This window comes from Lepisosteus oculatus, chromosome 12, assembly GCF_040954835.1.
Source record: "Lepisosteus oculatus isolate fLepOcu1 chromosome 12, fLepOcu1.hap2, whole genome shotgun sequence".
Classification (NCBI taxonomy): Eukaryota; Metazoa; Chordata; class Actinopteri; order Semionotiformes; family Lepisosteidae; genus Lepisosteus; species Lepisosteus oculatus.
The window spans coordinates 33,566,555-33,590,222 of record NC_090707.1 but is presented as its reverse complement, the minus strand read 5'-3'; the positions used below and the strand labels follow the sequence as shown (position 1 = coordinate 33,590,222).

The following is a 23,668-nucleotide window of genomic DNA, read 5'->3' as shown; positions in this document are numbered from 1 at the left end:
AAGGCTAGAATAATTGGAGGTTAAGAAACATTGAGACCAACAGAAGATTGTATCTTTAATTGCTTCCTTCTTACTAAGCAAGAAGAATTATGTTTCTTACTTTGCTGATGCTTTTATTCAGGGCAACTTACATTTGCAGATGTTCATACAGCTACTGGAGGTATTTTCGTCGAGCAGTTTGAGTAAAGTACAGTACATTGTACAGTAACCTTCCAGTTAGTAGTCAAGACCCTTAATCCCTGCTCTACACTGCTACTGTACCCTGTTGAGCAATAAAATGTTTCGCTTTTCTAAAACTAACTTTCATATTGTTTAAAGGGGAACAGCAGTCCCAGTTTCTCAGCCCTGTTATTAAATCTCGGAAACAACATAAATTCATTGCTGGAAAATAAAAATTCTAGGGGTTTTGCATTAAGCACAAAATGGTCAGCTTTGTGAAAGTACAGTACAGTAAGTCACCATGTTGCCACAAACTTCCATTCGAGTTCTTCCCATGAATTGTGACGTGAAGTTGCTATTCCTGATCAGTAGTCACAGTGATGACTGATGTAATGCGATGTATGAGTGACTAAGTACTGGTTGTGCAGCACATATTTCAAAAATTCCAAAGTGATCTGCATGCAGAGTTAACAAGTAAGGGGTATTTGTCAGCAAAACCATCTCGAAATCGAGAGGAATATTTATATTGGATTAAAAGAGATGTATTCACAAGCCTGCTTGTTTACAACATAATAAGCCCGCATCATGTCCCAAGACATTTTGTTGCCTTGTTTTGAATCGCAGAATATGCTGCACATACTTGTAATTTTAGTCTATTTTGTGATGTAATGCGGAGGTTTTACAAGTTACGTTGTACATAAAACATTTGTTGTCTTTTGAAATGCACTCATCAATGCTGATTCTTTCTAACCCCGAAATATAATAGTCACATTTGAGGAAGAATTTTAGCCTTTACCTTTTTTAAAGTGTATAAGATAGTGTCTAGTTGAAAGAACAATTGCATACATATTATTTGACTTTTTGATATTAATGCTACAACCGCAGAATGTCTAGCTCATTTCACACCCTTTATTTATATACTTCCTTTTGTCTGTATGCAAGGTAAAACTGCTTCTTAAGAAGAATGTGGTCAATTACAAAGAAATGTTTGTAGAGAGAAAAACAACTCCTAATATGGAAACTTAGAGTGAGCTTTCCTGTGTGAATTTGCTGTATAAAACTCATTGCATTTACCATCTTGTTGGAGAGGTTACTCACAGATATGTGTGAGAGATCAGAGACTGCTCTCAGATCTGCATGATTATATCCTCCCCGTGCGCATGAATAAAGGACTATGCTTGACCACACCGAACCCAAGAATTTTCTTTGACAATTTCTAAAGTTTTCTTCGACACATTGCTGTTCCCCAAAAGCCACAAGCATCTCACTTTTGCTTTCTTCCCAATATCCAAAAATCTGATACCCCATGACGGTCTAATGTGTGAATCTGTAAATATCTGGGGAAAAAAATACTAACTTGTAGTGTTCGGTGAATTTACCTGCACAATTCATTTACACATTGTAACTAGATTGTATGATCTTTATATAGGCTACTAGGAATCATTTGATAAAATAACAGAAGTCTGCACATGGCTTCAAAATATACAATATGCATGGATTGATATTGTTTACCTGATGGTTATCAGGACACCAGAATAAAAGAATTAACCACCTATTAAAACATTGGTTAGGTTTTCCTACTTGATAATCAGTCTCATATAAGTACTCAACATTTAGATACTCTCTCCTTCCACTTTATTACCATGCCTATGCCTGAGGTCATCTACCAAATCGTCTGCATATGACAGCCTGACCCTTCAACTAGAACTTTATTTCCAGTCCCAGCCATCTCATATGCTCTCATATCCTACCATCTTAATCAAACACCTAAAATATGCCTTGCAGCCTTGTTGCCCACAGTTGATTTATCCATCCGCAGCTGGTATTCATGCCGGGCACTTCTTGATGCAGCAATATCTGCTGTATTACTTGCACAGACATATAAATGCATATCCAGCAGCACACATGTGCTCTACATGGTCCCTATGGCCACATCAGGATCACCCAGTGGGCATCCTGTTTGTGTGGTAATCTCATTTCCTGCATTCTGTGCAGAAAGTGTCCTGCCATTTATGTACATCAGGGAAATGGGAAGATTGGCCATCCATTTCAGTGACCATGGCAGAATAGTGAAAATCAAACATCTCTAGGCCAATAGTCCATTATTTTAGCTAAAAGCCCCCTCTAATCATGATACCATTCACTTCTGTGTCCTTTTGCTGGCATTCAAGTCTCCAATGCAAGGAAGGCATCAGTAACACAATATGTCAGTAACTGAACGATAGTCTAATTATATTTAAATGCTTTTAATTCACAGTGAGAAGCTATATGACTAAACTTTATTGTTATCATTTAATCATTTCTATTACTCTATCCTTACTTCTTTTGTGACAGATGTTTTTTTCCCTTTAAATATGAACTATGGACCCTAAAACTGGTTCACAAGGAAATTGCCCTGCCTTTATTTACGTATTGATCCGTTTAGGAAGTGTGGTCTAGTGAAGCAATTACAATACAGTGAAACCTTCTTTGGTTTCTTAAAATACTATATGTCCGTTGTGTACAAAAACCCAAATGCTGCCTCAAATCAAATTAAATCAAATTAAATCACATCACTTCATGCTTTTCTTATGTGGACATGTAACACAATCTGCTAGTAGTGCTCTTTCGTTTGGACAGAAACTTTGTCCTCTTAAAAGATTGCCGCCTTCCACACTTTCATCTCACTGCTCCTTTGCCTTAACCTCCAGCCACTCACACATTTTTTTTCTTTAGTTTTTTCTTTAGTTTTGCCTAGTCTTGCACCTCTTATTCCTTATCACTCTCTTTCTTCTCTATCCATATGAAGGCTCTACGCCCATAAATGATATGAACTTGAGGGCTCAGAGTAAAGAATAAATAATTGTTGTTCCTAACCGTACTTTTTGAGTTAATTTGCAAAGCTTTGCAATAATTTAAATACAATAACTGTTTCCACAAATGTATTCAATATACTGTTACCCTAATATTCTATTTCCCTTGCATATCATTTTAGAGTAATAGTACATTAAGATATAATATTACATAATCTGCCTGGTTTAACTTGTAAGTGTCGGACACGTTAGGCTGACCACATTTAAATATCTTCCTCAATATCTGTGCAATATTGCAAAAGAGTTGAAATGGCATTTTGAGGATTGGAAATGTACTGTATAGGGGATTTTTTAGATTGTAAAGAAATTAACAATAATTTCCTCTCTGCACATTCTGTATATACAGTGATCTCTGTGTATGTGTGTCTCTACTGTATATAGTACTTGTGTTCAGTTATACATTAATGATCTTACTTTTCTCAGCACTGGGCTAAACATGGTGTCATGCAAATAGATTAGTTAGGAAAACTGTTATTGTGTCTACAAGATGATTGGATTATGGACCCACCAGAGCATATTTCTTCCCTCATTATTACTTACCACCTTTGCTCACAATAACTCATTTACTCAAATACTCAGGATAACTTGGCACAAGAACTCACCCTAGTTCTCAGTCTGACAATAAATCACTATCTGACGGTCTGCGCCAGACTTTCAGGCATCACTAGTTGGGTCAGGTACTGAAAAGGCTGCCCCTCCCACTCTTCTTTCTCCTGAGCTGGGGGACTACAGACTGTCTGGCTTATTCCCCACTCTTTCTCTGTCTCACCATACAGTCTATTAGCAGTAATTCAAAGCCTTCTCAGATCATTATGCTCTTCCACCATAACCCCACAGTATATTGCCATTAATGCACTCTTTAATGCTCATGTTTCACATTGGCACACTCTTTTCTCAATAACCTCACTTCTCAGTCATTCTAGGGCTTGCCCATACAGGAGAGACTACTCTCTGCACTCAGACCGAAAATAGAATAGAATCTACTTTATTAACCACATACAGGGGGCATTTTGCTTTGTCCTCACTTAGACAACATGAAGGAAAACATTCAGTGGATTTTACAGGCATATTCAATCAGTGTAATATAAATAACAATACCACACAATAGAAAAACGTAAGATTCAAGTGTGAAGCATAAGATAAGAAGTGTTAGCTGCGTGCACATATACAGTATGCTGTCAATGCTGTCAATACTCGAAATGGGCTCATTCATCAGAGTTTAAAAGAATAATGGCACTTGGGATGAATGACTTAAAAAATGGTTTTGTATCCTTTGGTAGACTGAAATGTCGTACGGACGGTATTGTTTTCAAATTGGGAGTGCAGTGGATCATCATTTACTATTCACACTGCTCTCCTATAAACACTCCTACAGATGTGGTTCAGCCGGTTCTGTTTCCGACCAATAATTTTGTTGCCTCTGCTTATAATCTTTGAGAGCTTGTCTCTTCCCCCGTCACCAAGATTCCCATACCAAATGGAAATGTTCAAAGAAACACTCTCTACCAGTCTGTGTAGGCCAGATCTAGGGTGTGTTAGCTTTGTTCTGTAGAGCACTATAGGATGCACTCTGCAGTTCCAGCTCTACTGCTCCATACTGCTCCCCCACCAGGGTATTCCCAAACCATGGTCTCGTCTGTTGGAATCTCTTTTCCATCTGATCCCCTCTAGCTCCAACAAGTTACTCCCATTCTGGGAAAGACTGCTCCAGCTGTACTCTTCTCCTTTTACAAACACTGGCAACGCCTCTGCAGCCTCGTGCATGTATTTTTATCACCCAGGGCTTCAGCATCCTACAACTGCCCTATCCTACCTTTTCTCTGGAGAACATGCCTGTCAGTCTCTGCTGCTACAAAAGGGTGTCATTCACCAGGCTTTCTCCCAGAGCCCTTGTGGATGGCTTGGACCACTCCAATGCTCTGCCTCCCTGGCTACCTCACATACAGAGAACACCTCCTTGGCACACAGCAACCTGTGGGTTCAGGACAGTTTTCCGCCAGCACGCGTGATCATGTGTAACGAGAGCCGGTCCAGGCTCCCGTGAAGCTCGGTTCAGGACCCTATGCAGACGGTATAATACGGAAGTAAGTGGAGAAGGATGTCAGGGAGGAGACGACGAGGATCAGGAGGGATTGATAGACAGGGGGGCGTGACGACAGTGATCTGGTGGTTAGGGAGGGGGCGGTCAAGGCAGACGAGTCCAAGGAGTCAGGGGGCGAAATCGGGGGCGAAGTCCAAGGACCAAAACCGGGTGATCCATCTGAGAGAAACAAGACAAGGTTAAAAACTGGAACGGGATCCGGTACAGGGACAGGGAATAAAAACAGGATGACGAGGCCAGGCGCTCCGAGCCCCGGACTCGGATGGTCAGGACGCTATGGTGAAGCCTAAGCCGTCGGCTCTCTCCTGGACCCGCTGGTAAGATTGTACAAAACAGTCAGGGATGCAGAAGCTCAGTTATTGGGTAAACAGCAGAAACTCTCTGAGGAGTCGCCTTTTGTTAGTAGGAAAAAAACTGTGATTGAACAATATGCTAGCTAAGCTGTGGCTGTTTGCTTTGACCGGCTTTCTTTCCAAGGTCTTCCCCCACCCCACCCCCAACATGTGAATGCCCCCCTTTTTGGGGGTTTTCCCAGTCTGATGTGCCTTGAGTCCCATTTAATGGTTCAACACTGAGCAGCTCCCACGTCCACTGTTTGACCAGCTGCAGATCAGCCCCACAATCTGGAGCAATAAAAGCCACAGTTGCAGAATCGATTTTCTTCAGCTCCTTTGTCCAATATTTGGTTGCATTTCTCTTTTTGTGGGAGAGCAGGTAATCTCTGCTTTTGCTGTTTTAGCTCTGTATTTTTGTTGGATTGTTTCTATGAGGGAAGCAGGCAAGAAGAGAATTGCAAAGGCTTTTGACGCTTCTCACAATTCTAAGCTTCAGGCTCTTACGTGCAACAGTAATGTTTCATATGTCAAGGTTGTTACTTTTATTTGAGTGAATTTGCCTAGTCAGAGGTGGAGTTGATATATATAACACTTAAAAATGCAACACAGCAGCCATTGGTTCCATTGTTATTTGGTGTGGTTTTTTAATGCCTCTCAGTATATATTCAAAATGCTGTGTTTTTGCTTCAACAGTGCATTTTGCACCAGAGCTTGCAGCTTGTAAACCTGCCATAAAATGGGAAGTATTTTGTGTTTCTCCAGTTTTGTAGTTTAAGAAAAAGAGATTCGTGTTTTTTTTCCTCCGTTTCCTGAGATAAATGAGCATGCCCTCAAAGACATATACTGTATAAGCAAGTTGTTTGCTTTTAATTGGGCATTTTTGGGATGCAGAGGATGACGAACTCTGTTGTGTCAACTGGAGGAGTGCAACAGCTCCTGGCAAGGGACAGAAGTCTGAATATTTTAGACAGCCACACATTTTGATTTGTGCAACCTCCTGGAAACAATGGTCTAGTTAGAAGGTAGTGAGGTCTGGATTTAAGCTGGTGTCCTCCAGGCTGATTTGACATAGAAGTCTGAAAAAATATAGTATACAACAAATATTAGTAAAATATCACAGGATTAAAAGGTGCACACATTGCATGACTTCTGATTAGAAAGGTTATCTTTAGCAAATTAGCAATATATACAGTATGTCGAGACCTTAATATCCATGTCTTTAGGGTCTCTGCTGTATATCGGCTTTCTTAACCATCATCTCCCACTAATACCAATAATGTGATTAAAGCAGAATAGGGCTTGATTCTTGCATACAGCCTCTCTCTGGATTTTTACCAGTAGATCAGGGGTCCCTTATCCTGTGGTGTCAACAGGTTTTCAGTCCATCTGGGCTGTTAAAAAGTTACACCAGCTTGTTATGAGCTTATGTGAACCAATATACCAACTGCTCTTGCATGGCCCATAGCTGTTCGAAAAACTATCTCCAGGACCAGGATTGGTGACCCCTGTGCTGGACGTTACTGAGAAATTGACAGTTAAACTCATATTATTTAACTTCACTGACCTGGCTTCAGAGAACACAGAGACAACGAGAGTGGTAGGCAGCAGGCTGTGATTTGTTTAGCATTATAAGTATATTCACTGTGATGCATATACATGTGTTCTTCCAGAAAATGATACAATTGGTCTTCACTGATAGCACACACAAGTAGATGAACTTTCCAGAAATCCAGTAACCCCAAATGTAACCTCAGTGCTATCTGCCATGACAACATGCATCCATTGTCTAACTGCTTTGTCCAATTCAGGGTCAAGGGGAAAGCAGAGCCTATCTCAGCAAGTCCATGTAGACATTTGGTGTCAAATTGCTGCGTCACATGACCACTTTTAGAATCTGAATTAAAGTAAATTATGTAGAGATTTTAGTTTTTGTGTTTTGTTGAATTCGTTTTATCATATGAGTTAGTGGGCGAAAGGAGAACAGTGAAATGGCACAGTGTTTTATTCTGTTTTTATCATAAACTTCAGGCTGAAAATAAAACAGTCCAAGAAGGCTTGTATAATGTATTGAGTCCAGTATAAAATGATACTTGCTCCTTTTTTCAAAGTCTGATTAAAATACTAAAGAGCTGTGATAAACATAGTGAGATACTTACACTATTGATGTTAGATTTCTATGTCAGATTATTTTGGTTGACTCGTTGTCATTAATTATTCAAAATACATTAGAATAGAATCCAATTGAAGATAATTTGGCTGCAGTGTACTGTATGTATACGTATGATTCATATAGTAAATTATGCAGCGTAAATGGCATAACCTGACAGGTTTACTGATGGGAGAATGTTCAAAATTCAAGTAAGAACAACTCACTTTAATGCACCACCTCTGTTGTTTAGACCAATGTACCACTTATTCTAAGGAATATAATACAGAATCTCCTTGTTGTTGTTTTTTTACTTGATTGAATTGTGAATATGAATTGCAAGTAAAATGTCAGCCATTCCTCAAACCTGCCTACCACTGTAATATGTTTATGAATCTGTTTCCACCTTTGTCTTAAAATGCCTTCAACTCTAAAAACTTAATAAGCTTATATGATTGCTGCAAAATATTATTTTTCTGAGTTTGAGGTGACTTTTGTCTAATGTTGGGTGCTTGGTGGCTTTTTTCGTTCTTTTATTGATGGGCATGAATTGTGGACAGAGCACTGAAAATGTGAGGCTCGGTTTAAATTTACAACAACTGATTAAAGAGCGGAATATTTTCTACCTGCTTTGTCTAGTTCAGGTTAGCGGGGGGAGCTGGAGCCTATCCCAGCATGCAAAGGGGGATAAGACAGGACACACCCTGAATGGGTTGACAGTGCATCACAGGGCACTCACTCCCACAGTGGACACAAGCACACTCTGGCACCAGGGCCAATTTTTCCAAAAGCCAATTAACCCAACAGCATGTCTTTGGTCTTTGGAGGAAACTGAGGCACCTGGAGGAAACCCACACACAAAAAGGGAGAGCTTACAAACTCCCTGCAGATAGCACCACAGGTATTGAACTCGGAGCCCCAGCTCTGTAATCATTATAACCACTACGCCACCATGTTGTCCACATTTCCATAAGTTTTATATTTTGAACATAGTTTGCCATCTCATGAATTATGCAGAATAAGAACAGTTTTTAAGAGGGATTCTAAAATTAAATACCTTGGAAATGAGAGATTTTGACTTCAGGAATCAAAGGATAAGACTACATATTTGATTAGCAGATATTTAAAAAAACTCTTAAGGTAACAGAGAGGAACTTCTTAGAAACTAGACCTGGAAAGATAACAAAATCTATTAAGTACTCTATAAAATACGATCTTGGATTACTCCTTGGTTGTTTTAAAATGTGGACATCATGTTAAAAGATCATTTGGTTGAGATAGATTACTTGCCCCTCACCTATGCAAACTCTACCTTGCCTGAAGGTACAGTAATTATTGATGGGGATTTTCTGCTTAGTGTAATGGCACTATGAAATGTGAGTGCTTTAGATATCCTCACAAAGGGAAAAAAATATGTACAAAAGGTTTTCACACACTAAACAGGGAATTACTTTTATAATCTCTGGTCCACATGAAAACGCATACATTGATAAAACATAAAGAGGTAATTAAAACACAGATTAGCTGCACATCGCAATTTCCTCACTTAGATAAGTGAGCATTGAGAAAGTCCAAATCTCTAGCAGAAGTAATCATGTACTTTTAAATAGGGAAGCAGTTTGAACTTTCTGGCTTGACACTGATATTAACTGGATTCAACAGTGAATTAGTCTATAATATGTTTTTATAATTATGTTTATTCCATTTAGGAACTTTGGTCAACTTTAGAGCTTTGTCTCGTAATCATTTGAGATATTTACAGTATACATCTACAAAATAACTCATCAGCTTATTATCCGATTGTTTGATTGGGGAAATAAGGCTTCCATTCATGTGGGACATGTCTAACTAATGAATATTAGGGGATATAAGGTCTCTGTTGAACCAAATATTCATGTCGTCCATGTAGTGTAAATTTGACAGTGTATCATATACAGTCATGGAGTAGAGAATCCTGCTCAACCAGTTGATCTGATCAAATCCCATGGATCTCAGCACCTTTGGGTGTGCATTCTTCTCTTTTTGAACTGTTACACTTGTTAACGTTGCAAAGAGCATCTTGGGAGAACTGATTATTGCAACAATCTAACTTTAATAGATGGGAGAAACAGTGTCAAAGGGACTGTCCTGGAGAGGCATCCAAATTCAGAGAGAATCTTTTAGAAGGGAGAGCTGCCAGGTGTACATTGTTGGCACAGGTGTCACCTTCATTTCAAGTCCACAAAATCCACCTAGAAAACATGGGGATATTGTGTTTTCCCAACAGTTAACATCTCACATGGCTGTTGTTCGGCCCGCAGTTGGCTGAATGTTACTCAAAAACATGCTATTAAAGACTGTGCATAACAGTCCATTTCTGCTCCCTCAAGAAACACTGACCTTCTTAATCTCTTTCCTTTCGTCTGCTTTCTACACTAGGCCTAATCTTTATTCTCATATGTTCTTAATGGATACAATAATTTGGCATCCACTGAAAAAAAAAACCTATTCAATTGAAATTGATATAGAATTAAACAGTACATTGAAATCGTTTTTTTATGTCTCATAGAGTGAAAACTTTAATTTTAATTTGTTTAATTTTAATTTTAAATTAAACTATGGGGTTTAATGTACTTAAATGTGTCCCAAGACTTGCAGTCGCTTGAAAGCACAAATGTTGCTTTCTAATATCAAATGTATGTGTGGAATTACTTAAATGCATTTGGCGTGATACTGATCCTGTGATTACCATTGCTTGCCAGAATGGGATCTGGATCCCTCACGATTCTGTAATGGATACAATGGTTACAAAATGGATCTGCTTATCATTCACATACATCTCATGATCACAAATTGTTTTGCTCGTACAGCAAAATAACATTTTATATATGCAGTATACAGTAATAATACAAAAGCCTTGAAAAGTTTCATTAAACAGCAAATGCATCGCTGTAGATAATATACCCGTACAGTATATAATATTCATCCTGCTGTACTGTCTCCCTGGTATATAAAAAAAAGTGTCGTAATCTTCTGATGATGGTGGTTTAATTGTGAAATCCAGTAATCATTTGATTTCATAGGAAGGATAAATGGTTTTAGACGGTGTCAATTTCTTGTATATTAAAATCCTATACAAAGTAATTTGATTAGTATTGTATCATAATTCAGCCCAATGAGTGCTTAGAAGTGTCACAAGATCATGAACAAGACAGACTGGCTGATTTGAAGCATCTAGCCTGGAGCAAGTTCTGAATAATTGCTGCATGTATGTTCACCCTGTGTGAGCTGCACTAAAAGCTGACACATCCCAACCCTAAACTGATACTGCTACTGGTTACTTGTGGAATTCCAGTCCCAGTTGTCTAGTGACAACATGATTGGGTTCAGACTAGCAATGCCTGTGTTCCAAGAAAGTGTCTGCAGTATTTGAGGCAGTCAGCAGCTCCATATTTAATTCTTACGGTATTGAGTACTTCAAGGGCAGAATGCAGCTACAGCCATATTTCAAAGCAGATTGGATCTACAGTAAATCCCGTTATATGTTCTCCTACAAAATGGTCACTCTCAACGTGACTGACTCACACAGACTAAATATACACTGTGCCTACTCCTACCCATAGTTCAACAGTTGTATCTGATCTGTTTTTACTGTTTCTACTTTAAAATCCCTCTGAACGTATTTAAGTTCTGTCAGCTTGGTTTGGCTGTGATTTTGTGTTTTTCTTTGAACGTGCTCTAAGGCTTAAATGGCGTCTGCTGTCAAAATTGGACACTTTGTTCTAGGTGATATCTCATGGGTACTTTGCTTGGATGAAACATATAAAAAAATCTCATCTATAAGATTCTTGGAGGGACACTTGGGCCTTTAACTCACAAGCATAGAATGTAAATACAGAGGAACACATTATATTTTGTGATTTCACTACTGGGATTAATAATGACGATACCCATTCATTTAAATATACAGCCCTCCCTTTTAACTGCATTAATTATTGTAGAAGAAGATGCATTAGTGCTAAAATAAAGACGACTGTAGCATATTTTCATGTGTTTGTCAGCTTATACAAAGTGGAGTCACATATTTACTTATAAGAAAGTCACAGAGGAGAACCACATTGAGAGGAATTTATGCTATTAAGCTTTATTATTAAGTCCGAGAAACAAACATTGGAGACAACAGAAACAACAGAGGTGTGTGATTAGGGCAAAGCTAAATCCTTACGTTAACCCAATGGAAGGGGCGGGCTTCGAACTTGCAGACGTTAACGGCGTTTTTCTTGTGGAAAGGCATCGTAGAATCATTTGTCACAGATTTTCTAAGTGCTTTACCTAATACAGGGGGAGCCTATCCTGACGAGCAATGGGCGCAAAGCAAGATACAGCCTGAATGGGATACCAGTCCATTGTAGGGCAAGAATCATTCATGATCTCAGTTAAATGTATTGAAGAAATTAATAATTCAATATTTTGGATTTTAATAAGCAGAATGATTCCATGATTTATTGTATTTAACAGAGAGGCAGGCAAAAGCAGCAGTCCTGGACTCTACTGTTCAAATACTCCATTCTCTTGCTTGTCCATAGACCTGAACAAAAATGCTCTATAAAATGTAAAATCCTCATTATGCCACATGAAAGGGGAATCACAAACATTCACACAGAATGTTTTCTCAGCATTGTGCCATTTTCAGCATATGGACCCGTTTACGTGGATAGATTAATAGGAATGTTAGTCTGCATTGCCCTTTCCAAAACGTTGAACCTAAAAGTGTCAGTAGTTTCAGTGAGAACAGAAATGTAGCTTTCACAAAAATACAGTACAGTATATTCCATCAGAAAGATGACACCTATACCTTTTGGTAAATAGTTTATTTTATATATACAATGTGGCAGAAATGTAAGATGAAGGCAAATGTTTATGGTTATGTAATGTTGTTTGTAAACCCTTTCATCGCTAAATAAAAAGTTTAAAAAAATAAGAAAGATGAAATCTTCCGCAGCACCACCACCTCACCACAAGGCGAGATGTTGTAATTTCTGCTCTGGTCGTTGCTGTGTGTCACTTATTTGTCCTCGTACGTCACTTCTAAGTAGTAATGTTTCTAGATTTTTTTCAGGTTCTGTGCCTCCTGCCCAATCAGGGCTTGCTTAACTTCTGAGATAAAAAAAGATGAGGATACAGGGTGGTATGGATGATTTATACTCATTTGGTAGTGACTTCTTGTTAAAAGCCAACCATCTTATTTGGTGGTCATTTTAAGCAATATGAATAAATGAGCTTATTTTTAACATTCATCACATAAAACTCAATTCAATCCAAGACTCATATTTGCACACCAGCAAGACAAAAATGGACTTTTCCAATATGCCTGTCTTGTTCTTGATATTGCTTTTATCTTTGTGTACTGTAGTGCAGTATGATGTCATGTGGCTCTGTATACTGTAGTGCGATACGATGTACAGAGCTGTATATTATGGTATAATATGTACGAATCAGTGTACTGTTCTGCAGTACAATCAGTATAATGCCATACTGCTATGTACACTATCAAAGTCAAAGTTTATTTATCAAATGCATGACAATATGGCAGGCAGCAGTACTTGCTGGCAATGAAATGTCTTTTTCTGCGAGCTCGCAAAAATCACAAAATTCACAAAAACACAAAAATCACAAAATTGAGGTTACATTTTTTTAAATTGAATAAAACTATGGTGCTGTGCGTTGTAAAATTCTGTATGCTGTAGTGCAGTATAATGTTATACAGCTGTATATACTATAGTGCTGTGTATTGCACAATCTTGTATATGTAGTGAAGTATGTCATACAGCTGTATATATTGTAGTGCAGTGTGTTGTAGAGTATAATGTCACACAGCTCTGTCTCAATGGAACCTCTGCTTTGAGTTGTATTGCTTTGATCTCCATAGCTGCAGGTCTTATCAGGTTTGGAATTGTTCTTTGCTTAGGTAATAGCATTCCAAAGGTTTTCTGTAAGCCTTCTGAAAGTGGTCCTAATGGCTATGTGCATTTTGTAATTTAAATTTAAATGTGGATTTTATAATGTGGTGGTGAAAAAACAAAGATAACAAAGCATGGTAAATGTAGGCTCCAAATACTCAAAATACTCTGTTTTCTGCGGCTGGAATTGCACCGAGATAATTATTTTCTCTGCATACACTAAAGACCAAAAATGTAACATTAACAATGAGGATAAAGGCCTGAAAGGACTCGTTGCTTTACTGACTTCATTACCTATTCAACATGAGTGAATAGCTTATTCTTTTCTTTTTACGTCTTCCTCAACAACAGCTTAATTAGAGCATTCCTGATCCTAGGGAGTCTTGTTTTCTCATTTACGTACAGCTTTCCTTCAAAAACATTTGCTCCTTTGTTTCTCGGTTTGAAATATTTGGAAAGGCATAAGTTTCATTATGGAAATTACAGAGGTTCTTTCAGGTCATAAAAGCAATACTGTTTGACTGTTTATTGCTTCTTAGATGGTGGTACTAAGGGTGGCACAGATAGTGCTCCTGTTTAATAGGTTGAAGTCTGAGCTGGGTTACCCTATGCGGGCACTTGGCACAGAGGTGCAGTGTTTAGTATTGCTGCCTCACAACTGCGGTGCCCTGGGATCAGTTCCTGAGGTGTTTTCTGTGTGGAGTTTATATGTTATATATAGGCATGGGTTTCCTCTAGTAGCTCCAGTTTTCTCCCACAGTCCAAAGACATACAGTACTAGCAATTTAACTGGCTTCTGGGGAAACTGGCCCAGGTGTGAGTGTGTGTGAGTGTCTGTGTAACGAACAGTTCTTTCCAGACCCTATGGGAACGACACAATCCAAAGAAGTGGGAAACACTAGGAAAAAGTAATGCAGGGATACGGGGCTGAAAACAGGGGGGGCGTATCCAAAGTGCGCTGGTGCACGGGGAAGGTGTGGCCAAGGCAAACAATCCAAAAGTAATCCATAGCGGGAATCCAAAAACACAAGTCCATAGCCAGGTGATCCATCCAAACAAGGAATTAAAAACACGAACCGGGGCGGAACCGGCAGACAAGGAACAGGAACAGAGGTTAAAACCTTAACGGGACCAGGCGCTTCCAGGTCCCGGACTCGCACGGTGCAGAAACCAGATGCAGAGCCAGGCTGAACGTCAGCGCCTGGCTTTTAAGGTGGGCTGGGAAAAGGGGTCAGGTGCACAGAATTAAGTCTGAAGTGAAAGGGCTGGAGCACCCTTAAGGAGGAGGGACTATAATTGTGACAGTCTTTGTGTCTGTCTGCCCTGTGATGGACTGGCAGCCCATCCAGGGTGTACTCTGCCTTGCACCCTTTGCTAGCCAGGATAGGCTCCATTGCTGGGTGGACACGCACACACTTTTCCCAAAAGCCAGTTAACCTACCAGTATGTTTTTCCTTCCTTTGGAAGGAAACCAGAGCACCTGGAGGAAATCCATGCAAACATATGGAGAACATACAAACTTCATGCAGTTTGTACCCCAGATATTAAACCAAGAGCCCCAACTCCATGAGGCAGCAATGCTTACTATAGTGCTGGCATGCCACCCCTTTGAATGTAATGAGTCCCGCTTAGTTGTGAGAAATGTTTTGGCCTTATGTGCTAATTTATGAAAGACCTCAGAAGCAAAATTCTTGGATCTTCCCCAGAAATTGTATTTATTTCCCCAGCCTTCCAGCTCAAATTGTCTGGGAGGCTGCGTACTAAGCATTAATGGTGTTGATGAAAATTAATTCCATATTCCGAGCGTGGCACGAGACCAAGATCGGTGAGATTGTGATTCTAAAATGTGCTTTTTATCCTTAAATGTCTTTCTGTTTCTTTTACCTCAAGGCTGCCTCTTCGAGAAACGTCTGTGTTCGAGACAGGAGCTTTGCACCAATGGTAAGTGTCTGTCTGAGTTATTAATGTGTGACTTGTGGCCAATTAAAGTCAACTAAGGCTGATAACGGAACGGAGCACAGTCTTTCATAATCAGCATCAAAAAACTGTGCCAACCCCTAAGTGAGAGGAAAGAGATAAGGGGCACTCCAGCTGCCCTTTTGTTCTTAATGAACACTGGGCTGAATATTCAAAAACTGCAGGTTTTCCAAGGGAGCTTTGAATTGAAGCTACTTCTCCATGTCCCAGGATCTGCGCTTTAGTACTATAGACCTCGGTGCATATGGGCTACCAGTGTACTTGAAGAGTAGACTTGTTTGGTGGTGTTTTCTGTAGGTGCATTCTGTTAGTTACAATTTCTGAAAACATTTTAGGAGCATTCCTCAGGGAAAAACTCTTCCCCGCGAAAGTTTTTTTTGTACATTTTAAGCCTAATACAGGAAATCCCTTCAATGAAGAGACTGACTAATGTATTAATTGTTGTTTTTTTTTGGAACACCTGTTCCAAAACTTTAGAAGATGACTAAGTATCCAAGTTCAGTTGATGTGTCTGCTACTATGTTTGTAACACTCTGATATAGCCAGGACTAATTGTGAAACGGCATACTGTAGAAGCTTCCTTTCCAGACAAGTCGAATGTGTTGAGAGTAGTTGAAAGACGGCCACAGAAATCAAAGTCCTTTCCCTAATTATGGTCTCGGTAATAATTTTCCCTAAATATGATTCGGAGGCTTCATCTGAAAGAATAACACACACATTACAGCCAGTGGCACTCCTTATTTCTGTAAAATGTTTTGAGTGAAACAAGTCATTCACCAGGACAGTCCAAGAGTTTGGCATTCACTTAACCAATTTGTTTTTCTTCCTTTTTCATTCCATAGTGTGCTTACATGATTTTGAAGCACATCAACACCCCCCTCTCCCCACACACACGTACACTTGTCACTGGTCTGAGTACATTATTATTAATAAGATAAACTAAACGTATTTCAAGGTTTAATCTGAGTTTGATTTTGTTTTTCTTTGTCTGTCAAACTTGAAAAGCTCTCACCACACACGATTCTCACAGAAATAAATCTAGACCTTGGCCTCTGTTTTGTGTATACACCAAACGTGAAGCACGACACTTTGACTGCTTCACAAATCTCATATATACAGTGCCTTCAGAAATTACTCATCACCCTTCCAACAATTGCTAATATTATGTTATAGTCAGACTTTTAAGAACATTGAAATTATTTGTTATTCATTTCTTGTCCCTTGATTCCCACAACATACCTGTATGCAACAATGTAAAGGGGCAAAAACATATTTATGGGGTAACACATTTATGAAAACTGAAACAGAAATATGTTCTTTGCTGAAGTATTCACCTTCTAAGTCAGTACTTTGTAGAAGCATCTTTTGCAGCTTTTATAGCTTTGGTCTTCAATCAAGCAATCAAGGCACTTTACAAAAATTTAAATCTATCCGAAATAGATTCTGAAAATCCTAAGTAAGCAGAAAAAGAGAAAAATGTAATACATAAAGGATTTATAAATGTGAAATTAAAAGATAGAATTAGGCCATGAAAAACAATAAGGTTTTAGGGCATGATTTACAGTGTAAAGAGTTTAATATGGTCATGAAGAGTGTTCCAAAGATGAGGGGCTGCTGCTGAATAGGCTTTTATGATGTGACGTCCTTGGGATGTTGAGAATTCTAGAGCCAATAGAACAAAGTGAGTAAACTGGGACATGTAGGGATAGTGACTCCTGTAGGTTCACAGGACACTGACCATGCAGCACCTGGTAGGTCAACAAGAGAATTGTAAAGTCATTCCCATAAGAGACCGGTAACTAGTGCAGTACAGGAGAAATATGTTCAGGATTTCTAACTTGGTCGGGACTCAAGCAGCAAAGTTCCGGAGCTACTGTAGTTTCTGAATTCATTTCTTGGACGATTCAGCTATCAAAGTCTCATTTTAGTGAGGGAATTAACTAAATGTTTTTACTAAAAGTTTGTGTTATATCTTGTTGGCTTTGTATTTTTGTACTTATATTTTACTAACTCTGTCTCAGGATGTCTTGTCTCAAAAGATAATATAGCCACATGGTGTCTTTGCATAGCTGGCATTGTTCTCAAGGAAATGACAAAGTGACCTCTCCTGAAGGCATGCTGCTTGTCATGCAGGCTGGCAGTAAAGAAAATATATGTACTGGTCAGCTTTCTAGAATGACCATATACTGTATAGACACAATTCAAGCAAAGAGTCAAGTGGCAGTGTATCTTGTATAGTTAGTTTCACTGTATAAAAGAGCACTGTAAGTGTTGTCTTTGGAGACTTGTGTACAAGCGCAAGACTCCCATATGCATATGAAATAAAGACAACTTTCAACACACAAACTCTCGGCTGATGCCCTTTGTTTGGCACAACATTAGGTAGACCATTCTTGGATTTTGTCTGTCTTAGCTTTGCACATCTCGATTTGGGGATTTTCTCCCATGTTTCCTGGCAGATTTGCTCAAGCTCTGTCAGGTTTGATGGGGAATGTTGGTGAACTACAGTCTTTAAGTTCTTCAGATTCAGATTCTGAAAGAGATTCAAGTCTGGGCTTTGGCTGGGCCACTCAAGGACATTCACCTTCTTGTTCAGAAGCCACCACAGTGTCGCTTTGGCTATACGATTGGAGTCATTTGTCCTGTTGAAATATGAATCTTCACCCAAGTCTAAGATCTACACTTAAAGTGTAGTGCTGCAGAGATTGTTGTTCTCTAGACAGGTTCTCCCATCTCAGCCATGGAATGCTGTAGTTCTGTCATAGTAGTCATTGGGTTCTAGGTAACGTCTCTGACCAAGGTCCTTCTTGCCTGGTTGCTCAGTTGGGGAGATATCCAGCTGTACTAAAATTTTCGGTGGTTCCGTATTCTTTCCATTTCCTGATTTTTTATTTAACTCTGCTACTGGGGCACCTTAGATTTGATTTTATAGCCCTCCCCAGACCTGAGCTTCCCCACAATTCTATCACAGAGTTGTAGAGACATTTTATATAGACAGATGTATTTCTTGTGAAATCAAGTCAATGTATTGAACTGACCACAGGAGGACTCCATTCAAGTTTTAGAGTGATCACACGAGGAAATTAAATTCACCAGGGCTCACTTTGGAGTGTCATTTCAAAAGGGGTGAATATTTCACGGCTTTCTTTTAAACTACAGGTAAAATTTTTCCAGAATGTTTCTTCCACTTTGCCATTTCTTGGTCATTTCTGTAGATCAGTGACACAAAATCCCATGTAAATATATTGCTATTTGAGTTCGCAGCATAGCAAATTAAAAAAAATCAAGGGGGTGAATGTTTTCTAAAGGCACATCGCCCTGCTACAGTATGGCAGACTGGCTGGGTTGAGAAATGATATGAAGCATAATGATTAGAAAACCCTGTAATGCAAAGCAGTTGTGCTTAACTAGAAGACAGCTCTTCACTTAAAGAACAAAAAGCCCCTTGAATGGTGCTTGGAACAAACATCCCAACTGTCAAAAGGTTGTTAGTTGTGATTCTGTGGTCTTCTAGCTACTAGCATTCAACCTTTTGAAATATTTGTTATATTCTCTACAAAATCTGGTACTGTGTCACTGAGATGGAAACTGGGCATTGAGAGGGACTGTAGACCAAGTCACAGAAATAGGGAGGAAATACCCCATCTTACTCACCATACACAACAGGTACACTTACATTTTTGAGGGCTAAACAAATTCACCAAAACACTCCTCTCCAATTTAAGTATACAGTTCCAAACATTTGCCAGTCCAAACTTGAAAGAAATATTCCAATGCGTGTTACAGAGTAACTGCAAAGAGACAAGACAATTCAAAACAAGATAAACTTGCTTTGCTTTTTACACTGTCTTGTGTCTTACAAGAAACAGTTAAGTTTATCACAGTTGATTCTCGGAAGTGGGCATCTGTTTCAGATATTTCCATAACGACTGGAGCCTTTTAGTTATTTTTTACAGTATTCGTGTTTAGAGTGAAGAGACTGCAATTAGGTGACAGTGGTGTTCATCATACTTGAGAGTCAAACAGACAAACTGACATTAACATATGAGTTGGCGTTGACCACAAATTCCCATCCTTCACCCCTCTGAACACGTAATTGCAGACACACTGCTATATGGAGGATCAGGAGCTTGCAATACCTGCCTTTTTGACAACGTGAGGAGAAAAATGAACCTGCATTGCAAAGGTGCCAAAAAATGTACCTACTGTATTCCTCAGAAGAAGGAACTCAAGAAGACGGCAATAAGATGGGCTATCCTGCTTCATGGTTACGCAGAGTCAAGTTCTTTTGTAGTTGTTGAAGCCTGATGTATGTATGAAATTCTGTAATATTTTACATGCGTTTCTGCTGCCCTCCTTTTTAAAGATTTTCTACAGATACATCAAGTCTATCTTACCTTTATCTTACCTTTAGCTTCCCATGTATTGTAATTTAAATACATTTCTATGTGCTGCATTGCAATTTCAGCGCTGTTCATCTGACATTCCTCCTGTAATTTCAAAGGCACCACAGGGAGAAAATACCCAAATTGTACACGGGAGTGGATAATGTAATCGGGCATTCCAGTTGCCGTACTGAACATATGCTCGTTTTCTGAAATTTTTTTAGATACAATCTTGCTGTCTTTTCTTTTTAATTAATTTGTCTTAAGGATGCGGCACGGCTACATCAAGACACCCGAGTCTCCCCCAGCAGGTATAAACTCCACCTCTAAACTTGTGTGTGGGAGCCGACAGTGTGACTCATTCTGTTTCAGTTTCCCTCTTGCACTTCAAGGTTCTGTGTAGGCAGTGCTTACATTCATTGCCATTGTCTACTGTCAGCTACATTGGTCCCTTGATGCTGACGGTAGCTTTGCTATTCATTTGCGCACATGTACAGGAAGGCAGAATCTCAATACGCCCTGTATAATGTCTTCATTTAGTAGATATCACAAAGATCAAGCAAGAATGTGGTTTGATTATAGAGCACATTCTTTAATACTGAAGAACAGAAATGGAGCAAAAATTAGACTTTTCAAGGCTTTTTTCCTCAGTGCTTTCAATGTCACTTAAAACGTGCACTAAATGAAATTTGAATTTGAACGTACCTTGCCGAGATGATAATTAATAGTTATAAAAGAGGGAGGAACACCATGTGATCGGAATTTTGTAAATGTAGTTTGTATCAGTAAGTTAAAAGAGAACTCTGAGTTTCATCTTCCTGGTCAATAAAATGAAGCACATTTTGTCCCTGTCTGCCAAAATAATTAATCAAAATTGGGAGGCAAGATCTGCATGTCATGAGCTGTAGCTCACAGAACAAGTTCCTCTTGGAAAATTGTAAATAATAAATGCAACTTAATAATATAATAATAATAAAACTATAAATAACTTTAAAACTGTAAATAACACATTTGAAGATCACAGAACATATGTCAGGTTGCAAGATTCATTCAGCTTAGACACGCTATTGATTTCACAGTATTGTTTGGTGGTTTCTTCCATCCAAAATCAGTCTTATAACCCTGTGGAAAAGTTCTGACCTCATTCTGTGGTGTAGCTTGCTTATGAACATTCAAATCTGAACATGCATATATACAAATCTATACATACATATACACACAGTTCCAAACATACATATACACCCACATTTTTCTGATGATAAAATGCTTCCCATTTTCACTATTAGGTATACTTTTTTGTGTTGACCTGTTTCTCTTTTTAGCTTGAAGGCATGGTTTAAGTTGGCTTTGTGAATACCTTCAGAGTTTTTAAAAACTCAAGTTGATCAAAGTGTTCTTAATTAAAAAGCTAAAATGATTTTTTATTAGTCCCTGTTGAAGACCACCAGGTGTTCTGTCTATTTTTCTTTTAACCCTGTTTTATTTCAAAAGTGCCTTCTTTTTAGAAAGGTTATCAAACAGGGGCAAAGTATTATAAATAATGTTGAACTGTACAGCTGCAAAGTTATTTGATACAATTTAAATTCAGTCCTTTTTTTAAACTTCTCCAAATACAGTGGTTGAAGACACCGATGAAAGGACATAAACAGATATATATATGCCTTCTTTAAAATTGTAAGGGCTGTTATGCTCTTTTATAACAAAAAATACTCTATGGAATCAAACATTAACAGTGCTGTTATGCCAAATTTACTGATATACAATAAGTCAGGGAGGTTTATTCTTTAGAAGTAAATTCTGAAGATTAAAAAGACTAGAGTTCTCTTTCGACCATAGAGAGTTTGGACTGCTTTTCCCTAAAGGTGATACCTTGGTATTGTATGTATGTGGAGCCGGACATTTCTCAAAGGGACTAGTTTTCGGTATGCTGTTTAGAGATATTTAGAGGCATGATAAACTGAACCCGAGGGTAAGCCACGAAGGCAGTTAGAGCAGGTGACCAGGATCGAGGATATGACCTAGGGAGATTTTGTTTTGTTTTGAGGTCTAGGACTTATCAGGAACCAACGGCCGGAGCCGTGTTTACACTGGGTCGCCTTTCTCAGGCACCTGCTGCACTTCAATCCGTTCCCAGCACTTCGCCAGGGTTTCCTTGGCAACAGTGACATCAGCAGGCTGACAGCAGCCAGTTGACTCCCCCTCAGTGGATTCAGGCGCTGAAGAGATGAGTCACTCACCGGGAGAGTTTGGAATGTCCTGTTGTCTGTCTGCCCACCTGTCCGGGCAACCCAGAGTGCTACTCAACAAATCGACTGTGCTCCCCGTCACCTTGACTTCTTGGAGTGGTGGTTTAGGCTGTTTACGGTTCAGAAATTACTGTTTCACCAGGTTGGGAAGGCTATGTCAGTGAAGCTTGTTTTTCTGACAGTAAATCTGGTGCTATCTGATAATGCAGCCGTCGATTAGAAGCTCTCAGCTAACTTGTATTACAATTCAAGTTAACCTTCATACTGTACCTTGTGTCAAACAAATAATACATAAAGAAGTAAAAGAAACCACTTGGCAACAAGCACTTCAGTGCCTGTTCTTAGCATGATTTTGATGTCATTTTGAGTAACCTTATGGAAGACAGTGATAAAAAGATGGTCGATATTCCTGTGTGTACTGGTAACTTGGAAGAAATGAATAATCATTTTGACACCTTTAACCAAATTCAATAATAGCACTGACTTGATATGGAATTTTGGAAAGAGAAATACAGCCATGGGCAGTGTGTGGCGTAGTGTTGAGCATTGTTGCCTTGCAGTGCTGGGGCCCTGGGTTCAATTCCTGGGGGGGGGGGGGGTATTTCTGTGTGGAGTTTGCATGTTCTCTGTGTTTGCAGTGTCTCTGCCTGAATTAGATCAAGTGATTTGGAAATATACAATTCAGTACTGTAGCGCTCTTTTTGTCTGCTCGTTCCGACACTTTTCAGCATTAAGAAGAAAGGGAACCAATCGGTTGATCCATTGGTGATAAAAATGTCACGCCCTAGGCGCTTGTAAAATGTTTAAAGAAGGTTGCTCCTTAAAATCTTTTACATAATTGAAATAAATATTTAATCAAGTGTCTACGTATAGCCTAAAGAACAAAACCCGGGTAAAATGTAGCCTTTATTTTTGTTTGTGCACTGATGAGATCAGCCGGCGATAAGCGCTCTTGGAATTCGGACCTGTGAATGAGCCCTCGGACTGCGCTCGCGTTATTGGACCGCCTCGTGTGCGGTGCGTTGTACGTGTGGCACGTGTATGTGTGTCCTGACCGTGTTTTCCTCGTGCGTTCCAGATGGCCTGTTCGGGCAGTGCCAGGATTCCTCAGTGCGGGAGAGGGTGACGTATGAAGTGTCTGTCCCTGTGCTCCACCGCCTGCAGGAAGTCCTGAAGCACCTCACCATGCAGGGTATGTAACACCCCGAGCACAAGGACACTAAAGGCAGCTCCCAGTGCTGGCTCAGGTCTGTGGTGCTGACGTCATGACTCAAGCACTTTAAGTACACTTAGTTCTGACCCCTTGGTAGAAAAGCCTGACAATCAAGCTCCAGTAACAGAGGAAATAGATAAACGAGCCTGGTTCAAAAGGCTCTGAGATTAACAGAGAGCAAGAGCTCATATTCTAGATTTCTGTGTTTCTACTGGAGGTTTTTTTTAAGCAAATACGTCGCGATGGAGGCACAAAATGTTTTGCGAAAATCTGGCAATTCTTTGTTTTGTTGGGTTTGGTCAAAAACCTCATAGC

General features: G+C 39.3%; 1 protein-coding gene across 1 annotated transcript in view; it reads left to right on the top strand.

Moving 5' to 3' along the window:
- LOC102696272 (protein tyrosine phosphatase receptor type N) overlaps window positions 1-23,668 on the top strand; it is a 149,673-nt gene that overhangs the window by 22,039 nt on the left and 103,966 nt on the right. Inside the window, exons 2-3 of the mRNA XM_006636797.3 lie at window positions 15,423-15,473; window positions 23,219-23,332. Of these exons, the coding sequence (XP_006636860.1) occupies window positions 15,423-15,473; window positions 23,219-23,332 (165 nt within the window). The remainder of the gene's footprint in view (window positions 1-15,422; window positions 15,474-23,218; window positions 23,333-23,668) is intronic.